This window comes from Typopeltis vanoorti, chromosome 1 (genome assembly GCF_054136105.1).
Source record: "Typopeltis vanoorti isolate ZY-2024b chromosome 1, IOZ_Tvanoo_1.0, whole genome shotgun sequence".
NCBI lineage: Eukaryota > Metazoa > Arthropoda > Arachnida > Uropygi > Thelyphonidae > Typopeltis > Typopeltis vanoorti.
The window spans coordinates 24916664-24933317 of NC_143549.1; the positions used below are offsets into that span (position 1 = coordinate 24916664).

General features: G+C 35.6%; 1 protein-coding gene across 1 annotated transcript in view; it reads left to right on the top strand.

Moving 5' to 3' along the window:
• The window catches only part of Gat (sodium- and chloride-dependent GABA transporter), a 159959-nt gene that overhangs the window by 126082 nt on the left and 17223 nt on the right, over positions 1–16654 (top strand). Inside the window, exons 7-10 of the mRNA XM_090396893.1 lie at positions 1350–1474; positions 3709–3821; positions 3994–4125; positions 6105–6207. Coding sequence (XP_090253019.1) covers positions 1350–1474; positions 3709–3821; positions 3994–4125; positions 6105–6207 — 473 coding nt within the window. The remainder of the gene's footprint in view (positions 1–1349; positions 1475–3708; positions 3822–3993; positions 4126–6104; positions 6208–16654) is intronic.

Consider the following 16654-nt stretch of genomic DNA (forward strand, 5'->3'; position numbering starts at 1 on the left):
TACCATCACACCGCCATCTCCGAATGTCATACTTGGAGTTATGCGCTCTGGTAAGAGACGTCCACTGGGCATCCGCCAACCCACACTTGTCTACCTGCTCGGTAAAGGGTATAGCGTGATTCGTCTCTCCATATCACAGCTTGAATAAAAGGTACACTGGTCGCAAGTCATTGATGAGAGTGATTAATAAATAAATAGATAACTAAATAATACATCAGGAGATAAAGAAATGGTGACATAGTGTAATGCTAAGACTTCGAACAAGATTATGTTTCTATGAAGAGAGAGCGATATATATATTATTATATATCGCCGATATATACGATATATTAACATATACTATTCATTGTTGTTTGATGGTTTATGGATAGAATTGGCCTTGTAATTTTTTATGTTTTATATGTTATGAATGTTAAGCAATGTGCAGATTATAAGATTAATAATAGTAATAATAAATAAATAAATAAATAATAATAATAATATATTAAAATTAAAATAAATATTATTCATATATTATATATAATAAATAAATATATATATAAAAAAAAAATATATATATATATATATAGACTGCAACATACCAATCCCAGAACATTTAAGCAGTAATAAATGTAATAACCAAAAAAGAAACAAAATACAAAATACCAGCTAAAACAGAAATACATCTCACGTTCTTGAATAGAAACAAAACAATGCTAAGAATATCAAAAACAATGGCCATAAAATATGACAAAAACTCCATAAACGTTCACCGCTTCTATATAATCTCTGAGAGTTGAAAGCTCCATAACACGAAAATTAAGTCAAGATTCCGACCAATGGAAAACAACACAGATAAACCCAAGACAGAAAAAGCCGAGACAGTTCACATCATATTCTATCCTTCTCCTTTCCACTAAAAATATTCTATCTTTCACCTTTTTTTTGCAAAGAATTTACAGCCCATCCTCGGAAACTCGATTTTAATCCACATACCTTTGTTTATCGCAATTCTAGCTCCCACATTTCTCTATCTCCACATTTCACCCACTCACATTCTTCCTTTCTGTCATACTTCAGCAGTGATACATAACTATTTATCATTATACACCAGATGCTGCTCTAAACGAAGAACATCCTACAAAGGTATGTTCAAAATTATTCCTTCTTTATATTTTTCATATATCTACGTCTCTAAAATATCAATAATGCTTTAAAAAACTGAGTAAAAAGCCACTGACATTATACAAGGGGTACTCCTAAAGAAAAATTAATATTAATTTAGAGGAGTAGCATGGAAAATTTTCCAGAAATAATATTCATAATAATAATAATTTATGTGCATTTCTTCCTCAAATTTACTTTTTCAGGGATTCCTTGATCGTATCGTGTATCAACAGCGGCACCTCTATGTTCGCAGGTTTTGTGATTTTTTCCGTAGTTGGGTTTATGGCCCATGAACAGAATAAACCTGTCAGTGAAGTTGCAGCCTCAGGTAATTATTAACATTGATTTTCAAAATGCAATTGTATCCATAGCCCTTGATGTAGCGCAACAGACAGGATTCAAACGTGCACCAGAAGAGATTTATTTCTGTATTTCACTTTTAACTGAATACAGTAAAAAGAATACAGTAACTGAATACAGTAATAAAAGATTGTTGAAAAATAACATGCAGAAACTAAATGCAAAATCAAAAGAATACAGTATTAACTTATAAAAACACATACACAGAAATTATCGGAAAGAATCATAAACAAATATGGAGTCGAGCGGGAAAAAAAAAGGTTTGTTTCACTTCTAGCCTGAGCTCCCAATGATCCTACTATCTTGTTTATGATAGACTTATAATGCTGAAGTCTTGTCGATTAAACTAATCAGGTTGCTGATTCGATCAATCAATGCATACAACTAATCGAAGGACACCTTTTTGACCTAAATGCAGTTTACGCAAATTCATGAACAACAGGATAGAGTCTACACGCTGTATATTAGAATTATAGTGTGTCATCGGTGCCAATGAAAGTTGGGAGTTGTAGGTGGTAAATGATTTTCGTTTTTTTATATGAGAATTCCATCTTATTTTTGGCTTAATATTCTGGCTTAAATATTCTTTGTTTTGCTGTAGAGTAAGATTCCTAGATTATCTAAGCGTTAACTCATTTTGTGTGTGTGTGTGTGGAATTCTCATAAAAGTTATTGTCGTTTTTAAACTATACTTTTGTATAATCTCATTTCATTTTTGTTTAATTTTGCAACTACAGACTGTCATATTGAAACAAGACTGTGTTTGCCTCTATAGATTTTAGTAAAATAGACATCGCAGTCAATTTCATTAAATTCCATCCGGATTGAAATTGTCATATACGTATTGAACAAGTGGATGATAGAGCACTACTGAGAAACACACCTTAAGGTTTTTCCCGTCCGACTCTAATCCTGTTTCTGTCGTCTTTGCGCATCTGCTAACATTACGGCAGTATTATTGTTAATATTCTAAAGTACGGTGCATTAATAACAAAGAAAAAGAGTTCATTTTGTGTTAATAATTACCATTGTATTCGAGAGACGAAACATGAAACTTTGATAAGCTACTTCAGACCCTTCAATAAGCAGAGTAGTTAGTTCTCACCGGATAATGAAATTCATCTACCACCTAAAGAGACTCAAATCCACGACTTATTGTTGGAGAAATGAAAACGCAATTCACTTTATATATGTATATATATCTGTGTATGTGTGTGTGTGTCAAATTTATACACGGGACTTACTTACACACGGGAGTTATTTGTTGTTGTTGTTTTTGATTGCGATGTGCTTTATAACAGCTCATGGATTTTGAACGCCGAACACAAATAACTGAAACAATACAACGAGGTATGACCTCCTTATCAACACAAGTAACCCACACATTACTACGTGCACACCGTGCCACAAATGGGGGGGGGGGATTACAGAAACAAAACTGGTCTTAAGACATTTTATTTATTTTTTTTAAATCAGGCTATTTATTCTAAAGGAAGTGGAATATTTTTCTTAAGTAGTGCAAGTAAGCACCCCACTTAACTTTCTAACTCGGACATCTTCATAAAAATCATTTAAATTTATTTATATTGGTTATTTATCGGTTAGTTATTTTTATTGTTATTATACAAACACCGCCTGGAGTCCATAGTAAGATGCACTGTAACAGACTTCGTCATACCTCATCTATTCGTACCTTGTCTTAAATTGGTTCAATGTTTGTGCACTCATCACCTCATTCTGCAAAACATTCCACTCACCAAGCACTCTGCGTGCAAAAAGGTCATGCCGTACTCTCTTATGCACCACATCTTTATACAATTCCAAGAATAATCTCTTGATTCTATCCCCTTCCCTCATTCAACCCTTTGAAAAATATCCTCGGTATTTATCCGATAAGCACCTCTTAGCAATTTATATGTCTCAATCACATCGCCCCTCCTACTCCAATTTACCACACTGCACTTTACATTCGTTCAACGTGTCTTCACAGTCAGATTCCACAGTCCCGATACTACTTTTTTTTATCCTCCCCTAAAATTTTTCCAGAGCTTGCTTCTCACCTAGAGAGACTTCTAGGGGAAAAAAAAACAAATTTTTAAGAAAATGGACTGAACCAACAAGTGCTGATGAGTTATATTAAATTAACAGCAAATTTTGAATGCATTTTAGAAAAACTACTAATGAATTTCAATTTATTTTCAGGGCCTGGATTAGCATTTTTGGCGTATCCATCAGCTGTATTAAAACTTCCAATTTCTCCTCTATGGGCTGTGTTATTTTTCCTTATGATCCTTATGTTAGGGTTGGATAGTCAGGTAAGTGAGCGCACTGCATTATTTTTGGTAATACAGGAAAAAAATAATAAAATAAACCAAAACTTAAAATGACTTATTTATCGAAAAGTGTAATAAGATTCACCTTTTTTGTACCAAATTCCAAAATTGTAACCATTTCAATTTATATATTTGTGTTATTATTTACTTCTAGTTTTGCACGATGGAAGGATTCATAACAGCAGTCGTTGACGAATGGCCACGACTGTTGCGCCCTCACAAGGAAATTTTCATCGCAATCGTCTGTATCGTTTCTTATATTATGGGACTTTGTTTTGTCACGCAGGTAACTTTGTGATTCACAGCTTGCTAAATTTCTGTATATACAGCAGCAGAACTGAACTGAATGCGCATATTTTAGACCCTTATGCTGAAATGGACTTCAATTCAGCATAAAGGTCTAAAATATGGACCTTATCATAATTTAAAATAACCATGATAAGGGAAAAATAATTTAATTTAATTATTTTTCCCTTATCATCATAAAATTTTTAATTTAATGATAATAAGGGAAAAATAAATTACCAGATCACTTCGCGACGTGATTGTTATTTTGTACAATAAGCTTTGATAGGTGTAAAGAACATTCGGTTACCGTAATATATTTAAGAACTGATCTTCTCCAATTGGTCTCGACAAAGTACAGAAATAAATAAATAAATACAGTAAAAAATAAAATAAAAACCAAATCAATGAAAATATCTATTTTATATTTTATCTATCTTTTATTTATTATCTATTAGAATTTTATCTATTTATATTTTATTATAAATATTATTTATATATATTTTATTACATTCTCAAATAATAAACACAAGAAACAATAATTTTGAATATTCTCAATTTGTTTATAAATGGCACATTTCCAAGTGAAGTAGTGAGAATGAATGGTAAAAAAAAAAGGTAAAAAATAGTAAAATTAAAAAGATCAATGATATCAGGGAAAAAACATTTTTAGTAAATTTAAAGTTTTAGAATGAGGAATATTGGTAAAAAGAGAGGTGACACCAAAGCTTACTGTTATATCATTATTAGCACCCACCCACCCCTCCCAACTATTTGTTATATGGAGCATTTTTGGAGATGGGCCTGGTTGGTTGAGTGATTATCGTATCCACTCTCCAGCTCAAAGGCTGCGGGTTCGAATCCCAATGTGGGCATGGATGTTTGTGATTGTCTGTGAAAATACTAGTGGTGGTGGGCAGTAAATGGCTTTGGTATAGATTCGGTTTGTTGCAGTTGGTGGATTGAATGGTGGCAACGGAGAATTGTAGAGCAGGTGCCGTCCCTCGATTAGTCTTTGGACTCCTTGGAGATGTCACGTAATAATAATAATTTTGAAAAACATGCTCATGACACTTCTATTTGGCTCAGATACATTAGACTTCTTCCTCCACCATCTCAACAGACAGCATCCCAAAATCCAGTTGACTAGAGGAAAAAGAAAACAAAAGCCTTCTTTTTAGATACTCTAATCACACATCTACCCAATGGCAATATTTCTTCCTCATTTTACAGAAAGCCTACCAACACAAGTAGATACGATACCTTGTAGACACTCGTATATACACAAATTTTCCCATCCCATCCAACAATGTGTTTTTATCAAAACCTGCCAGCAGAGTTTCAACTCTGTTCTACGCAGGCTGAACTTACAGCTGAACTCTTCTTTATTCGCCAAATATTCTTGGTTACAATGCTAAAAAGATTAAGAATTAATTATTCTTCCCACCTCCTCACATCCTGTCTGCACGTAGACTATAGTAATGCTATCATTGTTCCTTATATCGGTGGCACCTCAGAAAAAACAGCAAGAACGCTAAAAACATCTCTACACTGCATTCAAACCTTATTTGAAGCTGGCCGCCCTCATCGGCTCTCTCCCATGGATCCTCTATCTTTTTTCTCTGTTTCAGGTGTTTATAAAGTTACTTGTTCTAGCATCTTATCATATTATAGTGGGAGATCTGCTAACATTCGCCTAGAAAAACATAAAAATTACATCTGCTACCATAAGTACGGGCAGTCAGATCTAGCTGATTATGCCTTGGATACCCCTTGATCACACAATATATTTTGATTCCCCTGTGTGTGTGTGTGTGGATCTTCCAAAATGATACAGTTGTTCTTGTAACAATATAAAATCAAAAAACACGTTATTATAGAAATGATAAAAGAAAGATATTAATTAATTTTGACGCTCACAACACATTTGTGAGCTTCCAAATAATTTGGATTACCATTCACAATGTTTTCATTTTTCAGGGAGGAATGTACGTCTTCCAACTCTTCGACTACTATGCAGCAAGTGGAATCTCGCTTCTCTTTCTGATTTTCTTCGAAGTAGTTTCAATTTCCTGGTCGTATGGTATGTGAATTTACATACAGATAACTAATATACAAAATGTTTAGAATTTTCTTTAAAAATTATGGTTGTTTATTTACAAAGAAGTGGAAGAGACACTTTGGCTTGTCTAGATGAGAATTTGTTATTTCCATTCTCATATCTTTCAGGTTAAGTATTGGAGAAACCTCTTGCTTTAAAAAGAAAGAAATCGAGCGTCCTTTTCTAGTCCTTTCAAGCGGAGGTGACAGAATTTCCCTCGGAGAAACAGCGAAGGCCAACTGATTGCAAAATTCAGATTTGATCGGTTGATTTTCTCACTAGAATCCATTTTCGATCACAAAAACGAACTGCAAAAACTGGCAGATATTAATGCAATATATACATTGATATCTGCTAGTGCTGTATAAGTTGCATGGAGGAAGATGGACGAGGAATGACTTCACAGAGAGTGTTGCGAGCGTGCTAACACGAAATTCAAGGGAACGTGTGATGGTGAGTGTTGTACAGCTAATCCTTGACTTATGATGTGTGCGATTTACGACCACTCGTACAGCCATCCTATTAACATCTTCGCACCACCTCAATTCTGCAACATGGACCAGGATGCTATTTCTGTCTACAAGCCATTGTTATTTAAGAAATAGTTTTGCTCAGCTATTGCTGATACTGAGAATGAGAAAACTGTCACAGATGGTTAGAAGGAATATATTTTGCGGAGGAAAAGCGTGGAATAAGGTGGCAGTAGTGAGTGTATAAATGGTGTTTGGAAAAACCACTGAATATATATATAGTCATACATTTACAGATTCGACAAAGACATGCCTTACGAGAAACCGGTCACAAGATGATGCAGTTGGAAGTTGAGAAAGCCCTCAGAGAGGTAGAAACACAGAAATTTACAGAAGAAGAAGAGAAAAAAATCGTACGATACACTCCCTTACTTATTACAGTACACTACTGTAAGCAGAAATTTTATGTTATAATTTGAATAATAGCTAAATTAATTGAAAACATGCTAAGCAACCATCTGTTCCAAGTGCATATGGACGAGAACAAAAGTAAACAAAGAACACTGGATAATGGATTACCACAAGGGTCAATTCTGGCTCCCCTCCTTTTTAACTTGTATATTGCAGATTTGCTAATGCAGCCACCAAGAAGTTTTGTTATGCTAATAACATTGCACTGGCTATCAGACTCACCAACTTTACTACAGTACAAGATATGCTAACAAATGACCTTCCAGTCCTAGATGAGTACTTCTGCAAATGGAGATTACGCCCAAATCCTAGAAAAACAGAAGTTTCATGCCACCTGGACAATAACCACTCTAACAAAGTGGTTTTTGTTCAGACAGTTTGTGGTCTACTTCAACCACAAACTGCAACGCTACAACAGATTCCCGAAATATTCGGGCGTCACTTTGGATGGAACTCTGTCTTTTAAACTACATGTGATTAACACAGCATCCAAGCTAAAAACACGAAATAATTTACTGCAAAATCTATGCGGAACAACTTGGGGTGCCTCAGCAGCAACGCTTCGGTGCATTGCCCTTGGTCTCGTTTACTCTACAGCTGAATACTGCTCACCCGTATGGCTGAACAGCGCCCATGTGTTTTGATGATGCTCAACTTAACACCACTATATGCTTTATTTGTGGATAAAATAAAGTAGTGGTATATAATAAAGATAACATAAAATAAAGAGTGGTAAGCAACATCCCACCTCTACATCTCCGCAGATCCAACTTTCTTTTAAATGAATACAGCAAAATCATGGAAACCCAAGAGCTACCAATCCACGAAGACATCCCACCCCTAGAAATAAATAGGCTAAAGTCAAGGTACCATCCAATCTTAACAGCGAAAAATCTTGCGGAGACAAGTTTTAACATGAAGGAGAAGGGGAAAGAGTCCTGGTGTAACACTCCAACAGAGGAATTCCATGAATTAGTGGACCCAACACAAATGCCTTCGGGTTTTGACCTACCTCGGAAAACTTGGTCTGCCCTTAGCCGAATCCGCACCAACCATGGCAGATGTGCAGACCACCTTTACAAATGGGGCATGATTGCCTCACGCAGGTGCGACTGTGGATCACCCCGCCAGACAATTAGTCACATCACACTAGAATGTGCCCCATGCATACAATGGAAACCTGTCGGACTTCATCCACGCTACACCAGATGCAGTTGATTAGATAATCAACCTAGACATACAGTTGTAGTCTATTTTTCTGTGTCTCTTTTATGACCATATCATGTATTATTATAGTACATATGTCTATTAAGTATTATGTTCATATGTATAAATGATTATTGTAATGTAACGTTTCATGTGTGAACCATACGCTAAATAAATAACTATAAACCAAAAATTAAATTAGTGAAAATGTAGCAAAACTGACCAACGCATTCGAGTATTACGACATATTAAATGTTAACATATGGTTCAAAATAGTGATTTCTGACTTATAATGCAATCTTCTGAATGGAGCCTCGTCAAATGCCGAGGGCTGACTATTTCTTTTAAGAGAACTTTAGAATGGTGTGCAGAATTTTTTTTTCATTATGTTTCTAATTCGCTTTAGCATAATTATGGAGGAATACGAAGGATGGAAGAGGAAATTTTTTTTACACACCTCACTTATGCTTAGAAACAAAATTTGACCAATCATTAACAGAAATTAGTCTGATAATTAAAGTAGATGTCGCAAAAAAGAAAAGTTATGAAATTATAGAAATACTAAGTCAAATTCGTGGAGACATTTTCTAAATTTTGATTTTGCAAGTGAATTTGGGTTGTTTGAGGTTATTGATGATACAGTTAGCCCTTCCCGATAAAGGTATTTGTCAAAAACATGTGGAGAGTAAACGAAGCGTACAATATTAATAACTGTACAAAAGTGAGTAGTACATTACATCAAAGTACTGCTAACTTTTGTTTACATGTTTATCATGTAAAAACCTTGCATACTAAAGTGTACGAAACTATTCATGACATGAATAGCTTTCTCCGTTTCATTGTGATATCCACCATTAGATTCATCCAATTAATTAAGCAAGTCAAAACATGCCAGAAAATATTTTAGCATTCATCGTTACTCGCACTCTCTGTGGGCAAGCCACTCAGTGAAATCAGTCTCCTTACTTTTATGAAGCTGTGTGTGCAATTTTCAGTTTTTCTGTGCACTTGCGTACTTATAAAGAACGAGAAACACAAACGTCTCTAAATAATTATGTATTTTAGCTGCAAAGAAGTGACAGTCTTTAGTTTTGCAATTTCAAACAGCATATTTCGAAATAATAATCAATTAAGAATAACAGGTTGATGAGATAAAGAAAGAAAATTGTTTATCTACCCTTTTGATGCCACGAAACACAATAATGAAACTAACATATAATCTAACATATAATACTGCATGCCATCCAGGTCAACGAAAACAAAACAAAACAAAAAGCTTCAACAAGGACGAAATAGGGTGTGTGTATATATATATATATATACATATTTATATACTCGTATGTATATAAATGTAGAAACAAAATATAGAAACTTAACAAAATATAGAAACAAAAGTTTCTACTTTTAATTAACATAACATTACCTCATGGCTTGATTTTTACAAACACCAAGACTAATGCAATAAGCTAGTTTCCCCAAAAGCAGATATTTTTGAGCATAAAAAAAAATTAAATAAAATAAAAATTAAAGGTACACAAAAGAGAGCGAGATAGGTTTGAGAATTCTAAGTATAAAAGAGGAGCTTAACAATTAGATGCAGGAGGAGAATTTGAAGGGAAGTAGGCGATGAAACTGTATGTTTCCTACTATGAGCAACGGTGGAAGACACAAATTCATTTCATGGTGGGAGGTGAGTGCGGGAAACGTTCGACAGCGTTATGAGCGTGCTGACACTAATAGAATTCAAGGCAACGTATGATGTTTGTGTAGAAAGGAAAAACCTCAAAGATCGGTATCGATGTTTGAGGTTCTACCGATGAAAATCTTTGCACCTCGTTTCAACTGCGACTTCCACATCAGAAAGCTAATTTATTATTCAAGTCAAACCATAACAGGAGATATTTTAGCATTCATCACACTACCGATACTCGGGAACATTAGTCGCTTCAGTATACTTCAGCGTTTTTTTTTCCCACATTTTTCTGTGCACCCTGAGTAGTTATAAAAAGAAAATTACAGACGCCAGAGAAATGATTATGCTATTTCGTTTAGCATCAAATAACAGACAGTATTTACTAAGAGTATAGCTGAAAATATGAAAGTAGCTGATAGTAATCTATCAATTGTAAGACAACATTATTCGCATTAAAAATCATTTAAGAAGGACACGTCGCTCAAGATAGGGACAAAGTTGTATTTTCAACAGCTCTGGTGTTACGAAACGCAATAACAGAACCAAAATGTAATACTTCATGTCATTTGGACTAACCTTAATGTTAACGATGTAGTAAATTAATAGTTTCGTGCGCATTTGCTGTGCAAGTAAATACAGAACAAACAATGGAGCAATGTTCAATAAGTTATCAAAGTGTGGAAAAGAGTGGCGATGATACAATGAGCATCAGGTGGATATCTCAGGCGATAGCAGGAAGGAGGGGTTACTATTGTAAACCAGTGCTAAACATGCAAAGATGAAGGAATAATGAAAATCAGAGTCCCCGGGAAGGGTAGGATTGTGCATGAATAACTACTTGGCATACTACCATCCATCCATCAGTGAATGTTACGGAGGGTAGCAGTGGAAGAAGGGATGAGCGAAGAGGAGGAGAAATTTGTTTTGTGGATTTGGAGTTGAACTGTGTGAGGACGTTAGTTAACTTATGTACGCGTTTAAACGAATTTGACACGGGTGGTGGAATTATTGGCGGCAATTCTGATGATTAGCTGTCATAGAAGTATTTATAGAAGTTGCAGGCTGCGAAAACTGAATTCTGTGTGAAAGTGGTGGACTGCCATTAATCAGTCGAAGTGTCCTTTTCAGTATCGACTCCTGTATTTATAGGAGCTCTTGGGGCACCATCCCAGATGTGAGAGTAGTATTCAATGATCGAGATTTGCGATTTCTATAAGGTTAGGAGCTATCTGGACTAATTAACGTCTCGATAAAAAAATAAAAATAACTTCTGTTTTTTCACTAATTTTTTTTCTGCAGTCTGCTTGTGTCAGGCAGACTACAGACAAGACAATACAAAAGAACAAACATACATTATTATGTCTGTACATGAATGCTAGCAGTATCAGAAACAAATCGACAGAGTTTGCTGCCTTTGTTGCGACCTCAGATTGTAGGTATTAGTGAGACCTGGCTATCAGAATCAGACCTACTAACTGGTTTCGAGTGTCAAGGGTAAAGTATTTTTAGGAAGAATAGAGAGGATAAGAGAGAGAGAAGGGGTGTGCTGCTAATGATATCGGATGACTTGATAACAGTTAGAGTTGAGACCTACGATTGTAGTACTACTAATAATATTTCACGTGGCAATGAGTTTGAAGCCTTCTGGCGTGAGGTGGAGTCTAACAAGACAACTGTGACAACACTCCACTAACATAGTGGGGTGTTGTTACAGACCTGGTGGATCTGTTGCTAGTGATGAAGAAATGCATCACCAAATAGAAATGATGAGCACGAAAAGCGTAATCATAATGGGAGACTTTAATTATCCAAATATTGATTGGGTAGCAGTAGAATCTCATGAAAAAAATGAAAATGCATTTATTGAGTTGTTGCGGTACAACTTCCTCAAGCAGCATGTGATGAAGGAACTCGAGATCAAAGAGGGTTAGATTTGATTTGTGTCAGAGGGCGATAGACGTAACTATTCTTCCCGGTTGGTGACAATGAAGTAAGAAAATTATGATTAACTGAGGAGCATACTGAGTTCAGTGGAATGGGATCGGTTACTGGATGGAAAGAATATCGCCAGTGCATGGGAAACATTTAAACAATACTTAAATGATGCGATATCAGAATGTGTCCTGAGAGTTCAAAGAATAAATAGGGTAGGAATCAAATGGATGTGTAATCTTATTAAGCAAGAGATTCACGAGTACGAAAAGAGTAAGAAAAGACGATGTGGAAAGTTCATTTGCATATGGATGACGTCCGTTATAAACGTTATAAGCAGCAGGCTAGAATAGTCACGACTGTTGTACGGAAAGCAAAGTGTGAGTACGGAAAGAAACTGGCTCTGCATGCTAAAGACAATCCACAAGAATTCTATCGATATGCTCCAAGTAAAAGAAAGAATGAATATGAAAAAATAACTCTTATAAATCCAGATGGATTAGGGTTACAGATGCAGAAGAGGTTGTTCAGTTAACGAGTGCCCATTTTGGTTAAGGGGATAAAAATCCCTTATTGTTTTTCAGCCAGTAAGCGAAACTATATATAGTTTCGCTTACTGGCTGAAAAACAATAAGGGATTTTTTTATCCCCTTAACTGATCAACCTCGCCAGAAAAATAGCCGTTTGGTTTTCATCTTAGTTATAGAGTGCCCATTTTGTTAAAAGCTATCAAGCTGGTGAATGCAACATTGAGCTCACTGTTACCTCTTCACTAGATGAAGAAACGCAGGTGTGTGAGGCCGAGGTTTTAGAACTGTTGCACAAATTGAATAAGAATTCAGCAATAGGGACTGATGGAATATCAGCACGTGTGCTAAAAGAGTGTTCAGCTGAACTGTCCATTCCTTTGACCAGGCTGTTTAATATGAGTCCCAGAACAGGAAAGATTCCGTAGGAATGGGAGAAATTGTATGGTAATTCCGTTGCACAAGGGTGGTGCAAAGATACATCGGTCTTTGCACCGATGTATACAACTATCGACCAATTATTATCTCAGGAGTGGTGGTTAAGATTTTGGAAAAATTGGTTAGGGCTCATTCAGAAATTGGTTGACAGTGAATCTGTACTTTGCAATGAACAACATGGGTTTACTAAGGGAAGGTCATGTTTTAACAACTTGCTTACATTCTATAACAATGTTACCATTGAACCAGACAAGGGAAATGGATACATCATGGTACTTTTTTATTTTGTTAAGGCTTTTGACAGAATACAGCAATGCAGACTGCTGCATAAATTGAAGAAAATGGTTTAGATTATATTAACATGGATAAGAAGATGGATGACTGACGAATACCAAAAAGTGGTATACCGGGGATCTGAGTCTGCAAGGTTTAAGGTAACTAGTGGTGTACCACAAGGATCAGTGCTTGGTCCACTGTTATTCAATCTGTACATTAATGATATTGGGAAGGATTTGACAAGAGATATTCAGCTCTTTGTCAATGATGCAAAGATAGGTAGGGTAATCAGGAATGCTGCTGATATGCTGTACTTGCAGAATGATTTGAATACGCTGGAATTATGTGCATGGGAAAATGGGTGTCAGTTCAATGTGAGTAAATGTAAAGTCATTCACTTCGGCATGATTAGATATCCAATATCGTATGATATTGGTGAGATTAGGCTAGAAGAAACTGATGAAGCCAGGGATCTGTTAATAGATAGGAAGTTTAAGTTTAGGGGCTATGTGGCAAAGGTTGCAAGTACAACTCAAAAGATAATTGCAACGCTGAAACCTGTAAAGATAAGGATGTTAGTTTGCCTCTTTACAATGCTTTTTAACATGACCTCACTTGGACTATTGTGCGCAGGTCTGGTCTCTTGGTTTCCGTTGTGATTCTGATATATTGGAGAGTGATAGAGTATAAAGGAGAGTGTTAAAAATGATATCAGGATTGTGTTATACTGATTATGAAGACAGAGTGAGAATTTATAGAATACAGATGCTAGCAAACAGGAGAAAGAGAAGTGATATGATTGAGACATACAAGCTTCTGAAAGGGTTATACAAGATTTCAATTGATGGCATTTTTCAATTTATGGGAAAAGAACCAGAGGGGATCCTTGGAAACTGAGAATGAAGGCCGCCAAGAAGGGTGTGAGGGCTATACTTTTCTCTCAGAGGGTGGTGCGTAATTGGAATGGGTTACCTTTGGATGTTGTGAGTGAAAGCAGTGTGAATGAATTAAAGAATAAGTATGATAGCTGGTGTGAGTAGTATGTGGCTTCCCTGGATGAGTCTCTGATTCCCTGGAAGTCTCTCTTAATAATAATAATAATAATTTTTTTTTGATTGCTAAAATATTTATACATACAATAATCATCTTGTGTGACATTGCATCTTATAATTTTACAGAGTTCAGCACTAAGTGCTGCGATTACTACATTGGATTTCAATTAAAATTTTTAATAATACTTTTTTTGCCTTTATATTATGTATTTACAACACATGTTCTTCTAATATTAACAATGAAGATTATACAGGATTTTTTGTACACTTTTTTATTTTTTTATTTTATTTTTATTTTATTTTTTTTTTTTAAGTTTGAGAAAGAATGATTATACATAAAAATTTCTGCATTTGCTTATAAAGATTACTTGTAGATGAGTGAGCAAGTTAATCCCACCTACTTCGAAGCTTGGGTTAGCTTTTATGAAGAGAGCGGGATTTAGCCTTCACTATTTGTGTTGTTGCTACTGTTTATGTATGGGATGTAGGCATTGGATGCTAGTGATTTGTGATGTGTATATTAGTGTTAATGGTTTCTTAACTTTGTTGGTATATTTTCCAGAGTTCGTTTTTTAATGTTCTGTAGTTATCTACGTGTTTTAACTTTCTTGGTAGGTTGTTGAGTTGCGTGGGTATCTGATGTGATCTCACAAAAGAACCGTATGAGTTGTTGAAGGGTGTGGGGATGTAGAGAGTTGTTGTAGGTCGTGTTATACGATATGTATCTCTGTTGTTTCGATAGATGATGTTGAAGTAATTCCTTGTTAATGTCATGTAGTGTTTCAGGATTTTAATGCTCAGAATTCTGTGTATCGCCATGTGCTTGTCGGATATTGGTTGTTGCGTGTAAGGTGTCCAGATCACTGTTGACACGATTTTCCTGTGTAATGTTCTAATTTTGTTAGGTGGCTGTTTGATGTATTTGTATAGACTGTTATTCCGTATCTGAGTTGGGATTCGCGTGATATAGAAGTTTTTTTTGTGTTGGGTGGAATAATGTCTTTAACTTGGAAGAGTTTTGCTGCAATGATCCGGAGTTTGGTGTGTAGATATTCTATATGTTTTGTCCATTTAAGGTGGGAATCTATAAAGAGACCGAGGTATTTTGCGTGTGTTATAGGTTTGATTTCGGAACATTGGCAGGTATTTTTGTTGTTAATGCAGCGGTATGTGTGACAATGTATCGATAGTGATGCGGGGCGTATGATTCTTGGGTTGTGTATTATCAACATCTGTGTTTTGGTGCCTTTGATTAGAATTGCATTTTATAATAATAATAATAATAATAATAATTTTTTTTGAATACAGAGGAGGCAATATTTGTGGAAATGGAGATTTGAGGTTAAAGTTAACTCAATTAGGGTAAATCTCATTTGAATAGAGATTTGGGTGTTGTTAAGATTAACATTGGAAGAAGGTTTTTTGTGATAAAGAACTGCTGTGTTTTACTAGCATTGAAGTTTATTATGTTATCCAAGTCCGTTTATGAATGTTTTGAAGATCATAATTCTAGGTAGTAGAGATTAAAGTTCTGCAGGTTGTGGTGATTTGTGCTTTGCAAGGTATGTCAAACGAAAAGGAGCAGTGTAATGTGCTATCATCAGGAAAACTGTGTAGTGTAGATAATTTATGTATAGAAGAAAGAGAGTGGGCAAAAGAACAGAGCCTTGTGGAACCCCAGCATTAATTGTATGGATAAAGATAAGGAGCGATCCACCATCACTCGAAGTGGCACCCAGTAAGAAAGCTGGCTACCCAATTGCAGAAGTCAGGGACAGACAGAATGATGGGAGTTTCCTTAGCAGACCTTTGTAGTAAACTCATTCAAAAGCCTTGGAGATATCAAAAGCAACCACTTTGAGATTTTCCAAACCTTTTCGTGGTGTTTGCCTCAATTGTGTCTTGAACTTGAGAAGCAATGAGATCGCAAAGCTTGCTGATTGTCAGCCTTAGGTACGTTACCTTAGAGACGCGAAGGAATGAAGGAGCATGATGAGAAGTTTGTTCGTTATGCTTAGAGTTGGACAGCATATGGGTGTTAGCTTGTGGCTGCTTTAGTTTTTACGTGGTTAGAAGAAAATAGAGGAACGGAAAAGGCACATCGCAGAAACAGACTGCCTATGAGAAAGCTACTGAAGAGAATCCATGAGAGAATGGTCATCTAAATCGGATCTCCCTCTTATTTATATCACCAAGAATTCTTAGGGAGGCTTAGGGTACGCTACCCCAAATGTGGAAACAATATTCCAAAGTTGCTAGGATCTGAGACTTAGGAGTTGAGAGGAGGAGAAATAATGTTTTGAACAGAAAAGAACATCAATCTTTTTAAAGGCAGAAATACTATGCATGTAACATGTTTATGTC